Genomic DNA, 18,799 nt, shown 5'->3' with positions numbered 1-18,799 from the left:
ACTTCTACTGGAAAAGGTGTATGTCATATGTATCCAGCTTAGTTTATTAAAAGTCGAAGTCACATAAGCTATGGGACAGTGGTACTGTATAAACAGTATGCACCTTGGCAAGATGAAATGGACCTAAAATTAAATAAAGCTCCTCTAAAACCATTTCTTGATCATTTTACAAAAGTTAAGTCTTTATTCTTCTGTAATTGATAGAATAAACCTATGTAAACTCTTAATGTCCCATAAATGGGCCATTTCCCACTACTAGATACCAAATCAAAGTCAGTTCCACGCATCACACATCCTCTAAGAGGGTGAGCAAACGCTGCGGCAGGCGGCTGCATGGTGCTGTCTCTTCTCCCTACCCCACACCCACACCCAACTTAACTATTATGAGCGGATGCAAGTTACTTAACCTCTGGGTCTCACTTTCTCCAACAGTAGTAAGACAGCACTTGCTGTTACAAGTTATTATGAAGCTGAAATTAGAGAACATATGTAAAAGCCCTGACACCCACAATCTGGCAAAGAATAACTGGTCAACAAATGTTAGCCTGAACTGTAACAATTACAGCATTTTACAGATACTATGAGTTCAACCGCTTTGCTCTCTGATGATGAGCACGAAGGATGAGATTTTAAAACCTTCTTTAAAGTCCAACTTTAATATAAGACTCTGTCGACCTCTCTTGGGAATAAAGCAAGGAAAAACAGCTGTTCCTTAGTATAAGCCTTTTGAGAACCAGCAGATCAAACAGCACACACTGGACCTCTGTCCTACAATGTAAAATTATCAGAACACAGACTGCCTCGGCACTCCTCGGCCCTACAGAAAGACTTCAAATTCAAATGAGGCAAAGTACCCAAGTACAGGGACCCAGCAATTTCTTCCCAAGGGGTACGCTCAAGAGAGGTAAAAAACACCCACATAAAACTTGTAACCAACATTTGTAACACTATTTCTAACAGCCAAAAGGTGGAAATACCCCAAACACCCATCAGCTAAAGTAGATAAAACAAAATGCTATTATCCATACAATGGAATATTCCTCAGCCATAAAAAAAGCAATTAAGTACTTACTAACACAAGGTGTGACATGCTGAACCTTGAAAGCATTAAGGCAAAGCAGCTCATCACAAAAGACAACACATTACATGATTCCTCATCTATGAAATGTCCCAAAAAAACAAAACTACAGGTACACACAGCAGATTAATGGTTGCCTAGAGCTGGACAGGCTGGGGGAACAGACAGTGACTGCCAACTGATCCAGGAGTTCTTTCCGGGGTGACGGAAATTCTACATTCTACAACTGCTTGCAGTGATAGCCCCAGAACTCCATGGATACGCTAAATCCACCAACTGAATACTAAATGGATGGGCTATGTCGTCACTTGTATCTCAATGAGATTATTGTGAAAACAAAGTATCCAAATGGTAGAAATATTACCTCCTGTGAGAAAAAAGAAACACTCCTCATGAACTGTTCTGGATACAAAATACAAGAATGTTTCCCCCCAAATCAAATAGGACTCTCCATGTCTAAGCTTTAGAAGGTGGTAGGGAAAAGGAGCTAGACTTCTTTAAAAGAGCAAAACTTCCACCCTCATCCATTTTATAGTGCAATCCAGTGAGAATATAACAATCTGCATTCACCCTCTCCCAGTTCAAATATTCCTGGAGCACATCTTTTAAACCAGTGCTCTTCAAGCTTGAGAATGCCTGTGGAGCTTTTAAAATCTACCGGTGCCAGGGGGCTAGCCTCTTGACTCTGGTTTAAATGGTTTCAGATTTTTTTTGTCTTTAAAACCCCCGAAGGTTCTAACAGGCAAGCAAGATGGAAAAATCTTGCCAGGCATTCACAGCAGGCAGATAACAGCTATTTTCTCAACTCTACACACCAGAAGGTCCTACTTCCCAACAATAAATGAACTAGTTCCATCAAGTTACATCCTATTCCTTTTTTCTTTTTTTTTTTTTTTTGAGACAGGGTCACATTATGTAGTTGAGACTGGCCTTGAACTCACTATGTGACCCAAACTGGCTTCGAATTCACAGCGATCCTCCTGCCTCAGCCTCCCAAGTGCTGGGATTACAGGCGTGCGCCACCATACCCAGTTTACATCCCATTCTTCATGTTATGATTCATCATGTTCTAAGAATATCCATGTTAAATATCCTACTCACATGCAAATTCAATACACAGCCAAGGATCTTCAGAGCACAGAACTTCAAATTAATAGTTTTTAAAACTACTCATAAATTAACAATTTCACCACTTGATAACTGAATTATCTTTATGGCACTCCACAGACATTTGATTTCCCATTTGGTGTAACAGCTAAATACTACTGTTCAAAGACACTCTTTAATTAGTCATCAAAGTACATTTCCTACTATTAAGACCCTGTGTCAGGAACTACCTCACCTCACACAGTTCAGTCATTTACTATCCCCAAACCACCAGAGATTTTCAAACTCCAAGGCTGTTTCAATTTGCTGCCAACAATTACACTTCATCTAGCTCGATCCTATTAAAAGTCTTCCGGCTCAACTATATTGTGCTAAGATTCCAAGCAAACATAGAAAGCAGTTTATATAAAAATAAATTTAATTACAGGAAAAAAATTAGTTCAGCTAAATAACTATAGAAAGTTAGTCGTAAGACATAAACGATAGCTTTCAACAGTATTCAATTTTAGTTATCTTAAGCCTGCCATCGATTATTAAAATGTGAAGAAAGGTGCTGGCATGCTTTGTAAAATGCTAGACCTAGGACTGCTCAATATACTTTTAATAAGTGGGGGAAGACGGCATAGTTTCTGATCTATTTCAAGCTAATAAATCTTAAGCATGAAATACACACGCATACACGGGACAGAGATGCCTTAAATCAGCCCCAAGACCCCACCAACAACACACTTGCACACACACACAGTTAAGTGCAGGAATATAAAACCTTATGGTATAAAATATGAAAAAAATTAGGCTCTGTTTAACCAGATTGGTATTTTTAAAGTCCTTAAAAACTAAATTAAAAAAAAACCTTTGGATACTAGCAATTGTTCTAAAGAACAATATTTGTTTAAAAAGATTATACCCTATCCTACAGCTCATTTACCAAAACTTCTCCCAAAAGAGTGCTTTTTAAACCAATATCTTAGATCTTATCAAAAATATTTTTAGGGGCTGGGGATTTAGCTCAGTGGCACAAGCGTCTGCCTGGCAAGCACAAGGTCCTGAGTTCAATTCCTGATACCAAAAAAAAAAAAAAATTTAAATGCTGCTCAACTCTGTATATAGGATGAACCTACGGCCACAACACCTTGAACACACCAAATCTTGTCTGTATACAGGATGATACTAATGTGAAATGTAGGCTATACTAACCTGAAAACTGAAATGCTCTAAAATCCACAATATTTTGGGCAACTATGATCCCTTAAGTGGAAAATCCCACACCTAACCTAATTTGAAAAACTGCAGTCAAAATGAATAAAACTATTTAAAATACTGTATAGTTATCGTCAGGCCATATGTGTAAGGGGGACAAGAGACATAGGTAAGTCTTGTGTTTTACTTGGGCCTCATCTGAAGGTACCTCATTACATATTCACAAATACTCTACGATCTCAATCTGAAATGCTTCTGATCCCAAGCTAAGAAGGTTCACCTTGGCTGTCAACCAGAGTGGCTGGAGAAGCACCTGGGAGATTAACACAACACACTTTTAAGGTGTCTGAGATGCTCATGGAGGTATGACTTGGGGACTACATCTGGTTTCTGGCCTCTTCCTCTCTGGGATCGTCGTGTTGTCCCCACCCCACCTATCTACTTCCTGCCTGACTAAAGTAAGCAGCTTTCTCTATGACACCCTTCTTCCATGATGTTCCTCTTTAACACCAGCTGACCATGGACTGAATCTTCCAAAATTGTGAGCCAAGATAAACCTCTGCTACTTTAATTTACCGGTGTCAGGGATTTGGTCCTCACAAGAAAGCTGACCATAACGTAAGCATTTTGGATAAGGTATACTCAACCTACACGTTCTTGTAAATATACTTTGGTCTCCTAGAAACATCTGACAAAGTCAGCAGCAGAGCCGGTGAAGCCGAGCACTGAGAACAGATCTCACACGGACTCCCTGCTTAACCTCACCTGCCCCTCATCCTCCATCATCATCACATAACTTCCCCTTCTCTCATTACTGTTTGGGGATGGGTGATACGGCCCCAGGGCAGCTGCCCCCACCCCTCAAGCCTGCTCACTTCGTACTATGTCAGGAACTAACCTTTTTACTGAAAAGCATCTCCCTATCAGGCAACAAGGATCAGATGTATGTGCCACTAGCCTGCAATTGCCCATCTTCTATATAAAGCACCCTGAAATCAACCTCCAGGTAAGATGAATTTTGGACAAGAGTCCTCCATCTTCTCTGCCGGGTGGCTTCAAATAAGGTCACCTTTCTTGCCTCAATATCTTGTCTCTTACTTGGCAGCCGGTACTGTGAGCAGCCGGTACCCTGAGCAGCCAGATTTGCATCCATTATCACTGGGATCAAATGCCCTGTTGCCATAAAGAGACAAGTCTTTCAAATCCATCTATGATGGGGGAGTATAAAGGCCACTATTGTGCTTTAAATGCATTATCAGCAAAAATTTCTAATGGTCTTAAATAAAATAAAGTTCACTACTATCATATATATTAGGAATTTAAGGTACACCAACATCTGACACAAAACTGACTTCATCCAATGTGAAAAGGTAAAATTCAATCCAAAGCAGATAGATGCAAATATACTTAACATATAAACGTGAGGGGGGCCAAGACTGACAAATACCATGCATCATAATTTTATTCATGATACGCTACCTGGGGAGACAGGTACAGCATGAATAGCTATGATTTGATGACTTCAGCAGCTGGGATAACACATGACTAATCATTACAATGGTCTTCTTCAGGGCACTTTGAAGATTCCTGTGTTAAAAGGATTTCTTCACTCAATTCCAATGTCTAGGGCAAGGGATATAGCTCAGCAGCATAAGCCCTTGCCTGGCAAGCCTGAGGTCATGAGTTCAATTCCCAGTACCAAAATGTATACAAAAAATCTTAAAGTCTACGATGATATCAATTTGTAATAGCCACATTCATCAAAACTTACAGAATATAAAAACTTAGCCTTTCTTTGTTCAAATTAAAAGTACCTTCTCGATACCGCACATCAAAGCAAGTTTCACCCAATCATATTTAATCAGAGAGGTACACTTGTACAGACATCCAAGGGCAATTCCATTTACACGTGCTGTTTGTTAGTATCTCACTTAATCTTACAGGATCTCACATTCACACTTTCATTAAATAGAAGCTATTACCCACACCAAGTTTACAGATAAAGACATCTGAGACCCAGAGAGGTCAAGTGACTTGTGCTAGACCACACAGCCACTCAGTGATGACGCTATGGCATCATGTCCTGCTGTAAACCCAACACCTCAGGGTACAATTCAGTTAAAAAGACAAATGTCTTCCTTGCCCTGCCCCAACATGCAAGTATGCCTGAAGAAATTCAACCACTGGACTGAATGGCTCAATGCCACCAAGTAGCGCCCTGAAAAACAAATTATTCTGTGTACATGCAAACGAGACCTTCATTAGCAATCTGCCCATCATTCTTTCCCTAACGCAGACATTAACCTTCATGTTCCCACTTAGAATTTCATTCTACACTTGACAAAAGCTTTTACTTTCTTTAGCTTATACCTTAAACTTTAAATTCCTAATTCTTTCATTCTTAACAAGCTATAAAACTACAGAAAAACAAATAGCTCTCTGAAAATTCTTACAGAAAAAAAAAGGTTACACTTGACAACTTTTTAAAAAGTAGGGCAAATTTTAACTAGTGTTCAAATTATTCAAAAGTTTCACCAAAGCTAATCTTTGCAACAGACTAAATGAGAGCAAATGATCAGGTTCTCTTTATAAAAATTCCTATGTACAATATTATGCTAGTAAATGAAAAATAAACTACATGATGATTCCAATTTAGTTTTAAATACTTTCTCCTCTTATCTACACACTGAAAGATAAAAGGCTATGTGTGCACAAAAATGTTTGAGGTGACTGTACCTGGATAGTAGGCTTCTCTAGTATTTTTTCAATTTCTTTCAAATTTTCTATAAAGCATGGGTATTATTTTTAGAAAAAGTCTACAAATGTTATTTTTTTAAATGCATAGAAGGGAAACTGTCTCAAAAAGACTGGCCAGAGACCAGTGGAAAACTGATGGTCCCCAGGAGATGAATCAGTGGACCAGTAAGTGTTTCCCTGGGTCATTACAAAAGGGGGCTGTATAAGACTTATAAAAGTGTAATTGTTACTTTCAAGCTCGCTGAGCTTGTTAAGGTTACTAAGCTTAAGAAATTCCAAAATAAACACGTTCTTCTTGGGCTTCCAGTACTGTCTTCAGCAAGAGACTGTTAGGGAAATTCAGAAACATTAAGAGCATCCTTCACTGAAATCCTTGCTTGGGGGCCCAGAATATAACTGAAGACCGCTACAAAAACAGCGTTACGACTACCCAAAGTACTCAGCCTCGGCAGCTCCACTTCCGGCCATCCTTCAGCAATAGGACCCTTGAATAGTAAAGATGTGGACCCATCACCTCGCCTGCAAACTAGAGCCTGTGAGTGGCTCTCCTTTCACCTCCATGCAGGGTTTCCAGGGAACTTTCTCTCTGCTGACAAGCTGCAGGGCCAAGGCAGTTAATGGTGCTCGCATCTATCACAGGAAGCAGCCATCAGACCACATTCTTGGCCAGCAAGCTAACCAGCAAGGCACACCTACTATAGTCCTGAGGGAGCACCGGCATCTGCACTGTTAGGAAGGGAAACACAAGGCCAGGTGTGGTGGCACACGCCTGTAATCCCAGCACTCGGAAGGCTGAGGCAGGAGGATCATTGTGAGTTGAGATCAGCCTGGGTTACAAAATGAGCTCAAGGCCAGCCTGAACTGCATAGCAACACCCTGTCTCAAAAAGACAGGAAAAAAAAAGGAAGGAAACACAAACTGCCCAGAATAAGATCAGCAGAGCCTGGGACTGACAAGCAGCCCAGGCACTAGGGAAGACCTCTGCTGGCTCTCAGCTTTCACTGAGGACAAGGAATTCGGCAGATGCCTCAAAGGTCCTGGAGAGAGCAGACCCCAGGACAGAGCATTCCACAGACTGGGAACTGCGCCCCTGCACTGCGCACCACTCTTCCCAGCACACCTCCCACCGCAGCCTTGCAAGGGACTGGAGCAGGAACCACGGCGGCCACGGCAAATGTGGCGCCCTCCACCCACACGGCCCACCTACCTTTCCCATTTCACTCTCCAGCGTTATGGAAATTTGTCCCTGTGTAAAAATAACCAGCTTTATAATGAAATCACTGAGAAAATGGGATTCACTGTGCAGCCAATTTTGCTGAAACATAACCCTCAAGAAAGTCAGGGGTCCTCAGAAGAATTTTACAAAAACACCAGAAGGATCTTAAATGTGTTATCTGTGTTCTTTAAGTTACTTTATTCCCAGCAAGTCAATGTTACATAATATTTCTTGACTACCTTGACTGTGCCAGTAAAATGCAGGGAGACGTATTACTTCTGGACTCAGCTTCTACCTCTAAGGAAAGCTTTCCATTTTTATAGCTAATATGACAAAATCCACTTTTCAGCCAAGCTTCCTCAACACAGCAGTTTAGACACTATTTCAAATACTATTAAATTTAATGGCAGGCCTAAATTCAGACTTCTCATTTGACTTTTGCACCTACTAGAAATTATTTCACTCAAAATGTCTTCAGATGATTTCCTATTTCCACTTAAAGTGGAAACAAATTAGAACACTTCAAATTCTATTTGCATTTCCCAAGTACAGAAGTGACTCATTTATCCGGCATCATCAGAAATGAGATTCTCCACAGGGGGCATTTTCCAGATAACCGCCACCCGAGAGCAGAGCACGCTCTGTCCTGTCCCTGGCCTCATACCCACGGCCCAGAGCAGTGTCTGGTACACAACACATGCTCATTAACACTCTCTGAACACAAGAGTAAATAAGGGGAAAATTCTTCCATTTCTTAATCAGTTGATGAAAATGTTCCTACAATGGGTTACAACCACCCCTTTTCTGGAGCGGGCAGAGGTTGAGACAGGGTCTTGCTTTGTAGTTCAGGTTGGCCTCAAACTCCTGGCAATCCTCCTGCCTCAGCCTCCCAAGTGATGGGATTACAGACACACATCACCACACCCAGCTTCCAGTCATCCCTTCTTTTAAAAAGAGAAAAAAAAAAGAAGAAAGAAAAGAAAAGAAAAGAAAAGAAAAGAAAAAGAAAAAGAAAAAGAAAAGAAAAAGAAAGGCACTGAACAGAAATTAAGCTTTTCTTATTTCTTTGGGCCATCAACACGAACAGCCATGGCTCTACTCTCCTACTGAACACCTGCTGTGCCCACAGAAGCCATTAAAACGCACAAGACCATGGCTGCAGTGTTCACATGCCCTCTGTACCATGCTCTCACAGCTTTCCCTTCTCTGAGATTAGCTGTCATTTCTGCTTCCCAATGCTGCCCCGTACACACAAATGTCTGCCAAGGGTCGGAGTGAATTCTCCCTCTAAAGCAGAATAAAATGCAAGGACTTGGTTACAATTCGAAAGTCTTATCCACTTACTTCTGACCTGTGACTACAGATCTATTTTTTAACAGACCTCTTGTGTGCATGCACACACGTGCACATGTACACACACACACACCCTCTATGCCACCCTACATAAAACCTGAGCATGGTTATATTAGTTTTAAATGAGCATCTTAAGGATTTTCATTTAAGTACTGAGTTTCAAATATTAATCACAAGGAACGGCTCAATGACTAGCTCCAGCATAAACCCCAGGGCATATTTTTTTAATCCATTTAGGAGCCATCAGCCACGACAGAGCTGGATTTCATCTTGCCTGATGGGCTGTGATCGGGCCACAATTTAGATTCTCTGTTCCAAAGTTCATGGCAGCAAAAGTCAAACATACTGGCAGCCACGGTGTGCTGTGCATGCCCAGAAAGGCCATCTCCCTGAACCCAAGAGTGGAAAGGATAATTTAAGTATAGCATTTAGTTTATACAATATAACTGGAGTTCCTTCCCCACAACAAACTTTGAATAATGTTTATAATTTAGCAATCAACTGAAATGATGAAAGAATTACCACAAATGAAATAAAATATTTATGTATTTCAAACCAGTAAAACTGAATCTTCAAAAGCTAAGAGAAACCTTGTTCTGAATCAGGGATGGATACAAATAAAATAGGGAATTTGTTTATTTGGGTCTTTGAGTTGCTTTTCTTCTTAAAGATTTAATGAACTTTCATTTGAAATGAGCACAGTTTACTAAATTAAAGGATCTGATTAAGTATTCCTTAAAAGTAACTAGCTGGGTAAACAATGGAGCAAGTTATCCAGGAGTCAAGAAGAGAAAAATTACTTCAGACTGTTTTATGAATATTCTTCCAAAGTCACCAATCCTTCAACAAAAATAGTTCAACGGAAGATTTCAGTTCCTGGTACTGCACTGAACAAAGAGAACCACATGTTTTTAATGGTTGCTCATAAACGACCCAAATAAATCTCCAAAAGAACAGCCGTGGTTCTTTCTACATTTTTCCCTTCAAAACTCACAAGGCCAATTCAACACAGAAATAAAAATTACTGTACTTTATGGCTCCACTCACTTTGTGACACATTTATTTGCTGTTGTGAAAGTTAGTGCCTCAACAAAGTAAACGAGATTTAGAGAAAAAATGTTTTTATTTGAAACAGCACAGAATGTCCTTGCTATTTGTGGCAGAAACAGTTTACCCACGATGAATGAGAAAATTTTTAAACTAAATGAGAGACCTAAGTATTTACATATAAATGTTACAAGGAAGCTTTCCAAATAGCTTTCTAATCAATTAGGACGCTGACCTTAGATCAGAATTGCACTGCTAACTAGCATTTGTAGGAAATGAAGTCTGCAGGACACAAAGTATAACCCCTCCTCCCCCGACTTTAAGAATAAAACACAGAGCAACAGCACACCCTGCTGGAAGTTGCTGAAACAGCTAGCAGGAGCAGCAGCCCTGAATTTAAGATTTCACCAAGAGAATTATTTCGGAGGCATTGATTTCCCGATCTCCCATTAACTGAAAAACTGAGGCTTACAGGTGTTAACTATCAGGTGCCTATACATGCAGTCTCAAAGGTTAAATTAAGACTTACAATAACTCAAGTTAAAAGGTACTGCTCTATCCTGCTTGTTTCTCCTGTAGCACACAGCCCCAGCCACCCCAGGTGATTTACTATACTGAATTTAAACCAAATACAAATATTTTCAAATCCTTTCTGCAAAGAAAGACTGGTGAAAACATAAAAGAGGAAACTGAAGCCACTTTCTACATTCAACTGTGTGAAGTACCCCTTCTTCCCATCCCGTCCTGGCCTCAGAAACATCCCTAAAGACCACCATTAAGAATCCACAAGGCAGCCTGGTGGTCTGTGAACCACAATTTACATGCCACTGGCAAAATGCCTACACAGATTCTGGCATTCAAAACATGCAGACTTTATTAAGAAACCACACGCCATGAAACTGCACCTAGAATGTGGCAACATTTTCATAGACATGGAAAATCACAGAAGCTATCATCTGGTAATCCAGCTCCACCCTTTCTAACCCAAGTCTACCAGAGTCAGAGCACAGACAAGTATTAAAAACTTGCACATGCGCTCTCTACCTACAGAAAGGAAATCCCTTGGTCCCACTGAGCACCCTCCTTAAAGAAGAGACTGCTGCAGGTGACTAGCGTCAACTCAGGGGCTCCTCTCTCTCACATATGAAAGGTCCAACCTGCAGGGCACTCCCTGGAAGGCCAGCAATTCTGAAACTGATTAACAAGGCCAAGGAAGAGCTGGGGATATAGCTCAGCATTTCAAGAGCCTGCCTGGCAAGTGCGAGGTTCTGAGTTCGATTCCCGATATCAAAAACAAAAACAAAAAACAAAAAAGACCAAGGAAAAGCAAACACTTAAGTGTACCAGCTCAGATCTGTTTTACTAAAGTTGTTGCCAGTAGTATTACTCGGTTCATAACTTCAGTGAAGGTACATGTGAATTACAGCTGTAAAAGGATACCAACCTCCAGCCTCTTTTCAAGCGATTCAATCCTGTCCTTTTTGCTAGCTAGGTTGGCCCGTGTGTAGCGGCTCTGGCCAGGAAGATACAAAACTTGACTGTAGCATTCTTCCCACACCTGGTTATAGGCTTCACTGGAGAGTTCTCCATGGCTCATTCCTTGTTTGACCACTTCCATCTCCTGCACCAGAATGTCCTGGGCCTGGGCACAAAAACAATTTCAGTAAGTTTAGGCACAACAAGTACTTGCCATCATCAGAGGGCTTCAGAAGTCTAGTTTCTGTCCTTGTAGGCCAAAAGTAACGACTTCTGGTTGGTTGTTTCATTTTGTTAGGGCTTGGGGGCTGGAAAGAGCTAAGTCAAATGAATTAAAAAGCCTATGATACAGTTGGTGCAGACTAATTTTTAAAAGGCAAGCATCATGTTTCTCCAAGAATATAAACTTTTTTGCTTCTGCTCACTGTAACAGCAGCTGCAGTATTCCTCATTTACACACTATGTTTTTAAAGTTTTACTTCCATTATTTCCAAAGATCATAACCATCTTACAAAGGAACCAATATGGCGACTTCACGTCAAAGCCAGTGAAACTAAGGCTCAGTAAGATTAAACAGTTTATTCCAGATCACAACGCTGGAACAAGTAAGCAGGCAAGGCAGGACACAAGCCCAGCAGCACTACCACCTGCGGGCTCTCCAACTGCTCTGTCCCACATTCACAACGGCATGGTGCAGGAAAGGGACCAGGCATCTTCTTGATAGAGCCTTTTTTTCCCATTCTGAAGGAACACCCCTAAGGGTGCCAAAGACAGGATTAAGGGCACAAACCACATAATGATGGACCATACACCAGGTTCAGTTTGCTCCTAAAGAACCTCAGTTCCAGTCACAGCTTTACCATATAGATGGCTGACTGAATGGCTTAATTTCTCTGAGCCCATTTCTCAGATGAAAAATGAGAATGTCTACCTAACACATTTATCATTAGGATTAAGTAAATAATAATATACTTAAAAAACCAGCCCCAAACCAGAAAGAGTTCCATAAGCAATCACATACCCCTCTCCCAACCCTCATATCGTGGCTCCAGAAAAACTGGCAACCACCTCTGTACTTTAGAGAAGGCTTTCGGTCTTTCTAGTATCACTGGAAATTAAACACATCAAAAATACATAAACAAGAGTTTGAGGCCAGCCTGGACTGCACAGTGAGACCCTGTCTCGAAAAGCCAAACAAAGAAAAAAACATAAACCAGACAAATGACCAACCACCAAAATGTTAATAAAGTAGAAAGTCGTTTCAATAGAAAATAAAGAATGGATACTTTTAAGCAATACCTCTTAAAAGAAATACAAACAAACCTATTTTAATGTACATGATAAAAATTCAAAACTATTAAAAGACAAATGACATTTCATTCTAAAATTGTACACAGTAAAAATTTTTAAGTTCAGCTCTTATCATTAGGAGAGAATGTGGCTAAATTATCTTTAAAGAATAAGAATAAGGAATCTGCTTCAAATTCTTTTGGGAACAAAGACAAATACAAACAGAAAAATATTGGAGACTATTTAACATTATTTGTTTCAAATAATCCCAAGGCAGTACTTAGAATTATTATCTTCAAAACCTACATTAGAATTTCTCTCCTCACAACCTCTAGGAGCAACAATGTGATCCTTGTTTCAGGCTGCCATACACACAATAAATTTTAGAAAATTTATTTCCTAAATTCCTTCTTCTCCTCAGTTTTTCACTCTAAAAAGAAAGAACTATGCAAGTATTGATTTTGGAGCCCGGGTCTCCACTCAGTGATTAACTGGCCTGCCAGGGCAGGCACTCAGCAGATGTCAGCTTCCCTATCCCACTCACTAAAAAAGGAAGCTCAAAGGTGCCCAGAAATCCAGGGGGCGAGATGCTGAAATATAAATCTAAACCTCCTCCCTTTCTCCACTGTCTCAAAATCCTCTAATAAATATGAATGACTGTGCAGTAAGGAGCTCAGAAAGTGAGACTGTGAGCAGGTAGAGAAAGGAAGCTTGAGAAGACAGGAGGAAGAAGTTTGCAGTGCCAAGCATGCAAGAAGTCTCCCACCACTCCTCAGAGCTGAACACAGCACAGGGACACCGGAGCCTGGCTGACTTAGGAATCTACTCTTCACAGATCTGGGGGCCAGGAAGTCCAAGATAGCAGCCTGCAGAGGACATCATGGCAGAGGAAACCATGGCAAAGGACATCACCCAAGAGAACTCACACACTCCAGGGATAACACCCACCTGGGGGGTACAGCCTGGGGTCTAATCCTTTCTTAATGGTGCCCCCTCTTATACTGTTATGGGGCAATTAAATTTCAACCTGAGTTTTACAAGACATACTCAAACCGTAATAGCTTCCAACTAGAAACCATCTTTATTTTCTTATCCTACTGCAGAGATTTTTACTCATAATCACGGCTGCTTGCTCCATCAAGCAGAAAGAATGAAATGTACACTGGAGAAGATGCAGGACACAGACTATATATGGAATTATTTCTTCATGATGCAAAAAGTAGACTGGGAAATCATGAAAGAAGTAAATTCTGTAAAATGCATTCCCTTTCTTGGAACTGGTGAGTGGTTTAACGTGTTAATACTTTTAATGCTGACAGTCGCCAACTGATACTTTGACTTTTTGACATTAAAATGGTACAAAAGTGCTACGCACCCAGTATTTGGAATCCTGACCTGTTCACAGGCTGTCAAAGAGGCTGGGTAGCAGCTCCTGCCAGCCATGTGGTTCTACAGAGTGCAGTGTTGCCACGGGGTATGGTAGGTTAGGGGTAGAAAATGCATTTTCAAAATACTATTTTCAACTTATAATGGGTTATCAGGACATAATCCATCGTAAGCCAAAGGGTATCTGTAAATTCTTCATTTTCCTTATAGTCTAAGCAAGTGAGCTTTAAGTATTAAAGGCATTCAATTCTACTCTCAGACAGCAGAGTTGACCACACAAAATGGCAATCACTGCAACTATCAACCAAACCAACGATGCACATTAACCCAAAACACCTTGCCACCAAAACCAGTCTATCTAATAAACATGGACATGAAGTTGTGTCAAGCCTGTCTTTTCACTCACTCAATATGAACACACATCTCTTAACTGCATGCTTGTGCTACTCCAGTGCTAATGTGCCAAAACACATTCAGGCTTTCCCACGACACACACGGCACCTGATAAATGCTTAAATCTCACAACAAAAGCAAGCTGTGCTCAATCATACCTTTTTCAGTTCTTCTTTGGTGAACTTTTCGTAAGGATTATGTTCCAGATAGGTAATGTGTTCTGAGTTATTGGTACCAAATCCCACAGTTTTTCCTTTCTTATTTCCAGAAGGTTCGTAAGGGTGATGTAGAAGGTCATAATGAAGCATTGTAATCATTTCTTTTTTGATTAATTCTTCACTTTTCTGTAAATCTGTTAGAGGTGGTTCTACATTTAATGGTCTTAGAATAGTTTCATTTACCTAAAATTTTAAAACAAGTACAATTAACGAACATGCCACTGCAACATACTACTGTTACTGCTTTTACAGCATGAACAGCGGTTTTACATTTCAAAAGTTATTTTATTTTCCTTCTAAATTACAAGGATCAGTACATGATGATCACATTCATCATGGGGAGTTGATGCACGCACCCAACACATCTTAGTTCTTTTTTTTGTGTGCATGAATTTTTTTATTTTTAAGATAAAAGAATGAAAACATATTAACAGACACACAGACATAAACAAAACAACACCAAAACACTAGAAGCAATACAGAATTTCAGACAAGATGATAGGAAATTAACAGTGGTGGTTGTATTACATATTGATATCTTCAAATTGGTTACTCAGATACACTTTTTTTTTTTAGTTCTTTTTATTCATTTTTGTCTTTTTGAGAGAAGCTCTCACTATGCAATTCAGGCTGGTCTTCAACCACTTCACTTTGTAGCCAAGGCTGGTCTCCAACTTGCAACAATCCTCCTGCCTCAGCCTCCTGAATGCTGGAATTACAAACGTGTGCCACTATGCCCGGCTACCTTAGTTCTTTTTACCCTTCTCCCTCCCTCCATCTCTTGGTCCCCTTCCTTTTGCAAAAGATTTGTCTCCCTATTTCCTGTTATCTACCTTTTATTTTCAGCACATTTTAAAGACTGGATTGGGAACGACTTTCCTATATTCCATTCAGCAGATGAAATATTGTTGTACTGTCTTTATGAGTAATGTAAGAAGCATCAGTTATATGAAAAGAAACTTAAAGCAGGTGTGGTGGTGCATGCCTGAGTGTTGCACTGAGACGCTGAGGCAAGAGGATCACAAGTTTGAGCCCAGTTTGGGCCACTTGGCTACTTGGGAAGAACATGCCTCAAAATAATGTTCAAAAAGACTGGGAACACAGCTCAATGCGGAGGCCCTACGTTCAATACCTACTACTAAATAAAGGAAGGAAGGAAAGGGAGAGAGAAAGGGAGAGAGGGAGAAGAAATGAGAAAAACTTCCAAACCAGAAATTTCAATACTTACTTCGGATGGTCTTGGCAGATCTTTCTGGACAGCTTTGTGCATTCGTTTCATCTCCTTCACACGCTCTGCCTCACGTATGGCCTAAAAAATGATTTTACATCCATTATATGACACTTCTCAAAAAAACTGAAAACACTTCAGTCTGTAAGATCAAGAATGTTCTACCATAAAAACCATTTTCTATTATTTTTGAGATAAGGTCTCACTGTGTAGTTCAGGCTGGCCATGAGCTCACCCTGTAGCCCAGTCTGACCTCAAACTCACAGTGATCCTTCTGCCTCAGCCTCCTGAGTGCTGAGATTACAGGCGTAGGCCACCACACCCAGCTAAAAATCATTTTCTTTGAGGGGAAAAAAAAAAAAACCAATGTTCAAAACGTAAAGCTGTAGAAATCTGTATCAGTTTGGAGAAGGGTAATGTTTACGGCCCAGAAAGCCCTCAGTCTATTCACTATCACTACAACAGAACATAAGAACTTCCAGTGTCTACCTGAGCACTTCCCAAATAATTGGGCTCCATCCAGCAGAGAATTACTTGTCTATCTAAATGGCAATCTGAAACGCAGGAGACTCCTACAACACGGCCCTGCCCTTTCACCCCAAAGCTACTGACTTTTAACAGCCAACCAATGTTTCCTTATTGTCAAATTATGAACAATGTGGTAACACATTAAAACTCCATGCCGTTTCTAAAAAAGCAATGTAATTCAAACTAGTTGAGACTGCAAAATGCAAGAAGTAAATCCCTGGCTTGCACCAGGAAGCATGTTCAGGTATGTGGCTCCCTCGAACCAGGACCTCAACTGATGTCACTCACACAAGCTCCCAACCCCCGAACCCAGACAAAAGCTTCCTAAGGGGCTGGGGATTTAGCTCAGCGGCAAAAGCGCCTGCCTGGCAAGCGCAAGGTCGTGAGTTCGGTTCCCGGTACCGGAGAAAACCGCCCCCCAAAAAAAAAAAAAAGCTTCCTAAAATTATCCTGAGTCATAATCTCACTCCTGGCTCAGGATTCAGGACTTAGCAGCCACAAGACCTGGGAAAGTAAACTTAATTCACCTAAGCCTGTCTCTTCATTTCAAAAATGGAGCTAATAATATATCACCTGGTCATTACATACAAATGAGAAAGTAACTGTAGGGCATGTTAGCAGACTAAGTTACTAATATTTTCTGACACAGTCTGCAAACTTCTAAATCTAGTGTTTTATTAATTTACACTTGATTTAAAACTACTCACTAGCCAAAGATGTAACTATTTCTAACATCTTTTCTTCACGAGACAAAGCAATGCCTAAACAACCCCCTATGTGTATTTTACCAAAGCAAAATGAATCTGACAGAGTAAATTTCCACACACATACATCTTAAAAATGACTATCAAGACACTGTGAGTATATTATCAATGACACCAATATACGCTATTAATGATGTAACCTAATTGAGGATAATTACGTTAAAAGCTGAAAATACTTCTAAGTAGACACTGAGACATTTAAGTTACTTTGCATTCTTCAAACCTTCTGACTCCCAGCTACACGCGTATGCTCTTCTGGCACCACACCCACCTGCTTTCGAGCATCCACATCAGCAGCATCTTCAATGTACGTGTCGTCCACTTCACGCTCTTCCAGCTCCTTCTCAGCATTTTCTGGCAGAACAATTTCAAAATCGTTCTTGGGGGCAGGAAGGCCCATCAACCCTAAACGGAGATGTTCACGAGATTCTCTTTCCTGCAAGAAAGAAATGGTTCTTCTCAATTCATACAAAGGACGGAGTCAACCAGTATTCCATAAATGTTTCTAAAAAACTTTAGCCTAATATTAATTCTAGAATAATGATTTTGACTAAAGAGCTAAGGTTTTTGTTTTTTTTTTTTTAATTTTCTACCTCCCTGTGTTCTCTACATGAAGACCAATCAAAGTGTGACTTATGATCTTGTGATCAATGAAGACACTCTGGGTTACTCCAACAAAGTTTAAGAATCACCTCTACAAGGGCAAAAAAGACCACTTGGATTTTCATAGAATGAATATATCTAACACTGAAATTTAACAGCAAATGAAAAGAGTACAAGTTAACTTGTTCTTCAACTAATAAAACCAAACCTGAAGGATGCCTAAATTTATGTGCATGTCCGCTTACCATGGAAATATGAAATCACAGTTAGCTGAAAGGCAAGAGTCCAAAGTTTCCAAACAAACCACCCTAAGTTTTCACCAGTGCCCCTTTGGCTCACTTTCCCAGCCTCCCTATAATGTCCAAGTCACTGAAATAATGGCCATTTTTACTCAACTTCAGATCCCCTCAAGTGTCCAGGTGCATGTTTTGTACCCAATAGTTCCCAATTTCTTTATATAGCCATCCAGAGTGGGCATTAGTTGGTATCAATTTAGGCATTAAAACATTAATTAACTAAACCTATACATTAAGTTAGAATTAAATTATAAACTGAAGATAAGTCAGGATCATTGGACTTGGCTTAAAATTTCACAAGGATTTTCCATGGCATCAGATAAGGTACCACAGTGCAGTAATAAAAGCTGTAACATGGACAAAAGCAAAAACTGTAGTTTTCCATACTACTTCAAAATATACAGAAAAATGTCACTGAAGTCAACAACAAATATCAAAGTAACTTGGCTTTAAGATCTAGACTGTCCTAAACATATGAAGCAAACAGAACTCAGGCTCAAAAATCTAATTTAGGAGACATGTGAAACTTTATAGCAATAAAAAATATGTATCCTTTAAGTGTTAGTAAATGATAAAAATTAAAATCATAAGAGCATTATTTTCAACATTATTAACATTCACAAATATACTAAGAGTGAGAAAAATGGCTCCGAAGCCAAAAATGTTCCCCTTCTCATCAACCCTTACCAACCACTTTCCTTTGCTGGCATCAACGGATGTACAGATATGTACTTAGGGGAAGAATTCACTTGGTACCCATGAAATACTAAAAAAATTTTTAGGGCTGGGAACATAGCTCAGTGATGAGTGCCTGCTTAGCATGTAATCCCCAGTACCACAAAAAAAAAAAAAAAAAAAA

General features: G+C 40.0%; 1 protein-coding gene across 1 annotated transcript in view; it reads right to left on the bottom strand.

Annotated features, from left to right (window-relative positions):
• The window catches only part of Cdc5l (cell division cycle 5-like), a 41,422-nt gene that overhangs the window by 4,211 nt on the left and 18,412 nt on the right, over positions 1 to 18,799 (bottom strand). The window contains exons 11-14 of the mRNA XM_013517013.1: positions 17,313 to 17,477; positions 15,750 to 15,830; positions 14,462 to 14,704; positions 11,203 to 11,400 (exon numbers count right to left, since the gene is read on the bottom strand). Of these exons, the coding sequence (XP_013372467.1) occupies positions 11,203 to 11,400; positions 14,462 to 14,704; positions 15,750 to 15,830; positions 17,313 to 17,477 (687 nt within the window). The remainder of the gene's footprint in view (positions 1 to 11,202; positions 11,401 to 14,461; positions 14,705 to 15,749; positions 15,831 to 17,312; positions 17,478 to 18,799) is intronic.

This window comes from Chinchilla lanigera, unplaced genomic scaffold, assembly GCF_000276665.1.
Source record: "Chinchilla lanigera isolate Chin_1 unplaced genomic scaffold, ChiLan1.0 scaffold00036, whole genome shotgun sequence".
NCBI lineage: Eukaryota > Metazoa > Chordata > Mammalia > Rodentia > Chinchillidae > Chinchilla > Chinchilla lanigera.
This window is presented reverse-complemented; position numbering and strand designations above follow the sequence as displayed.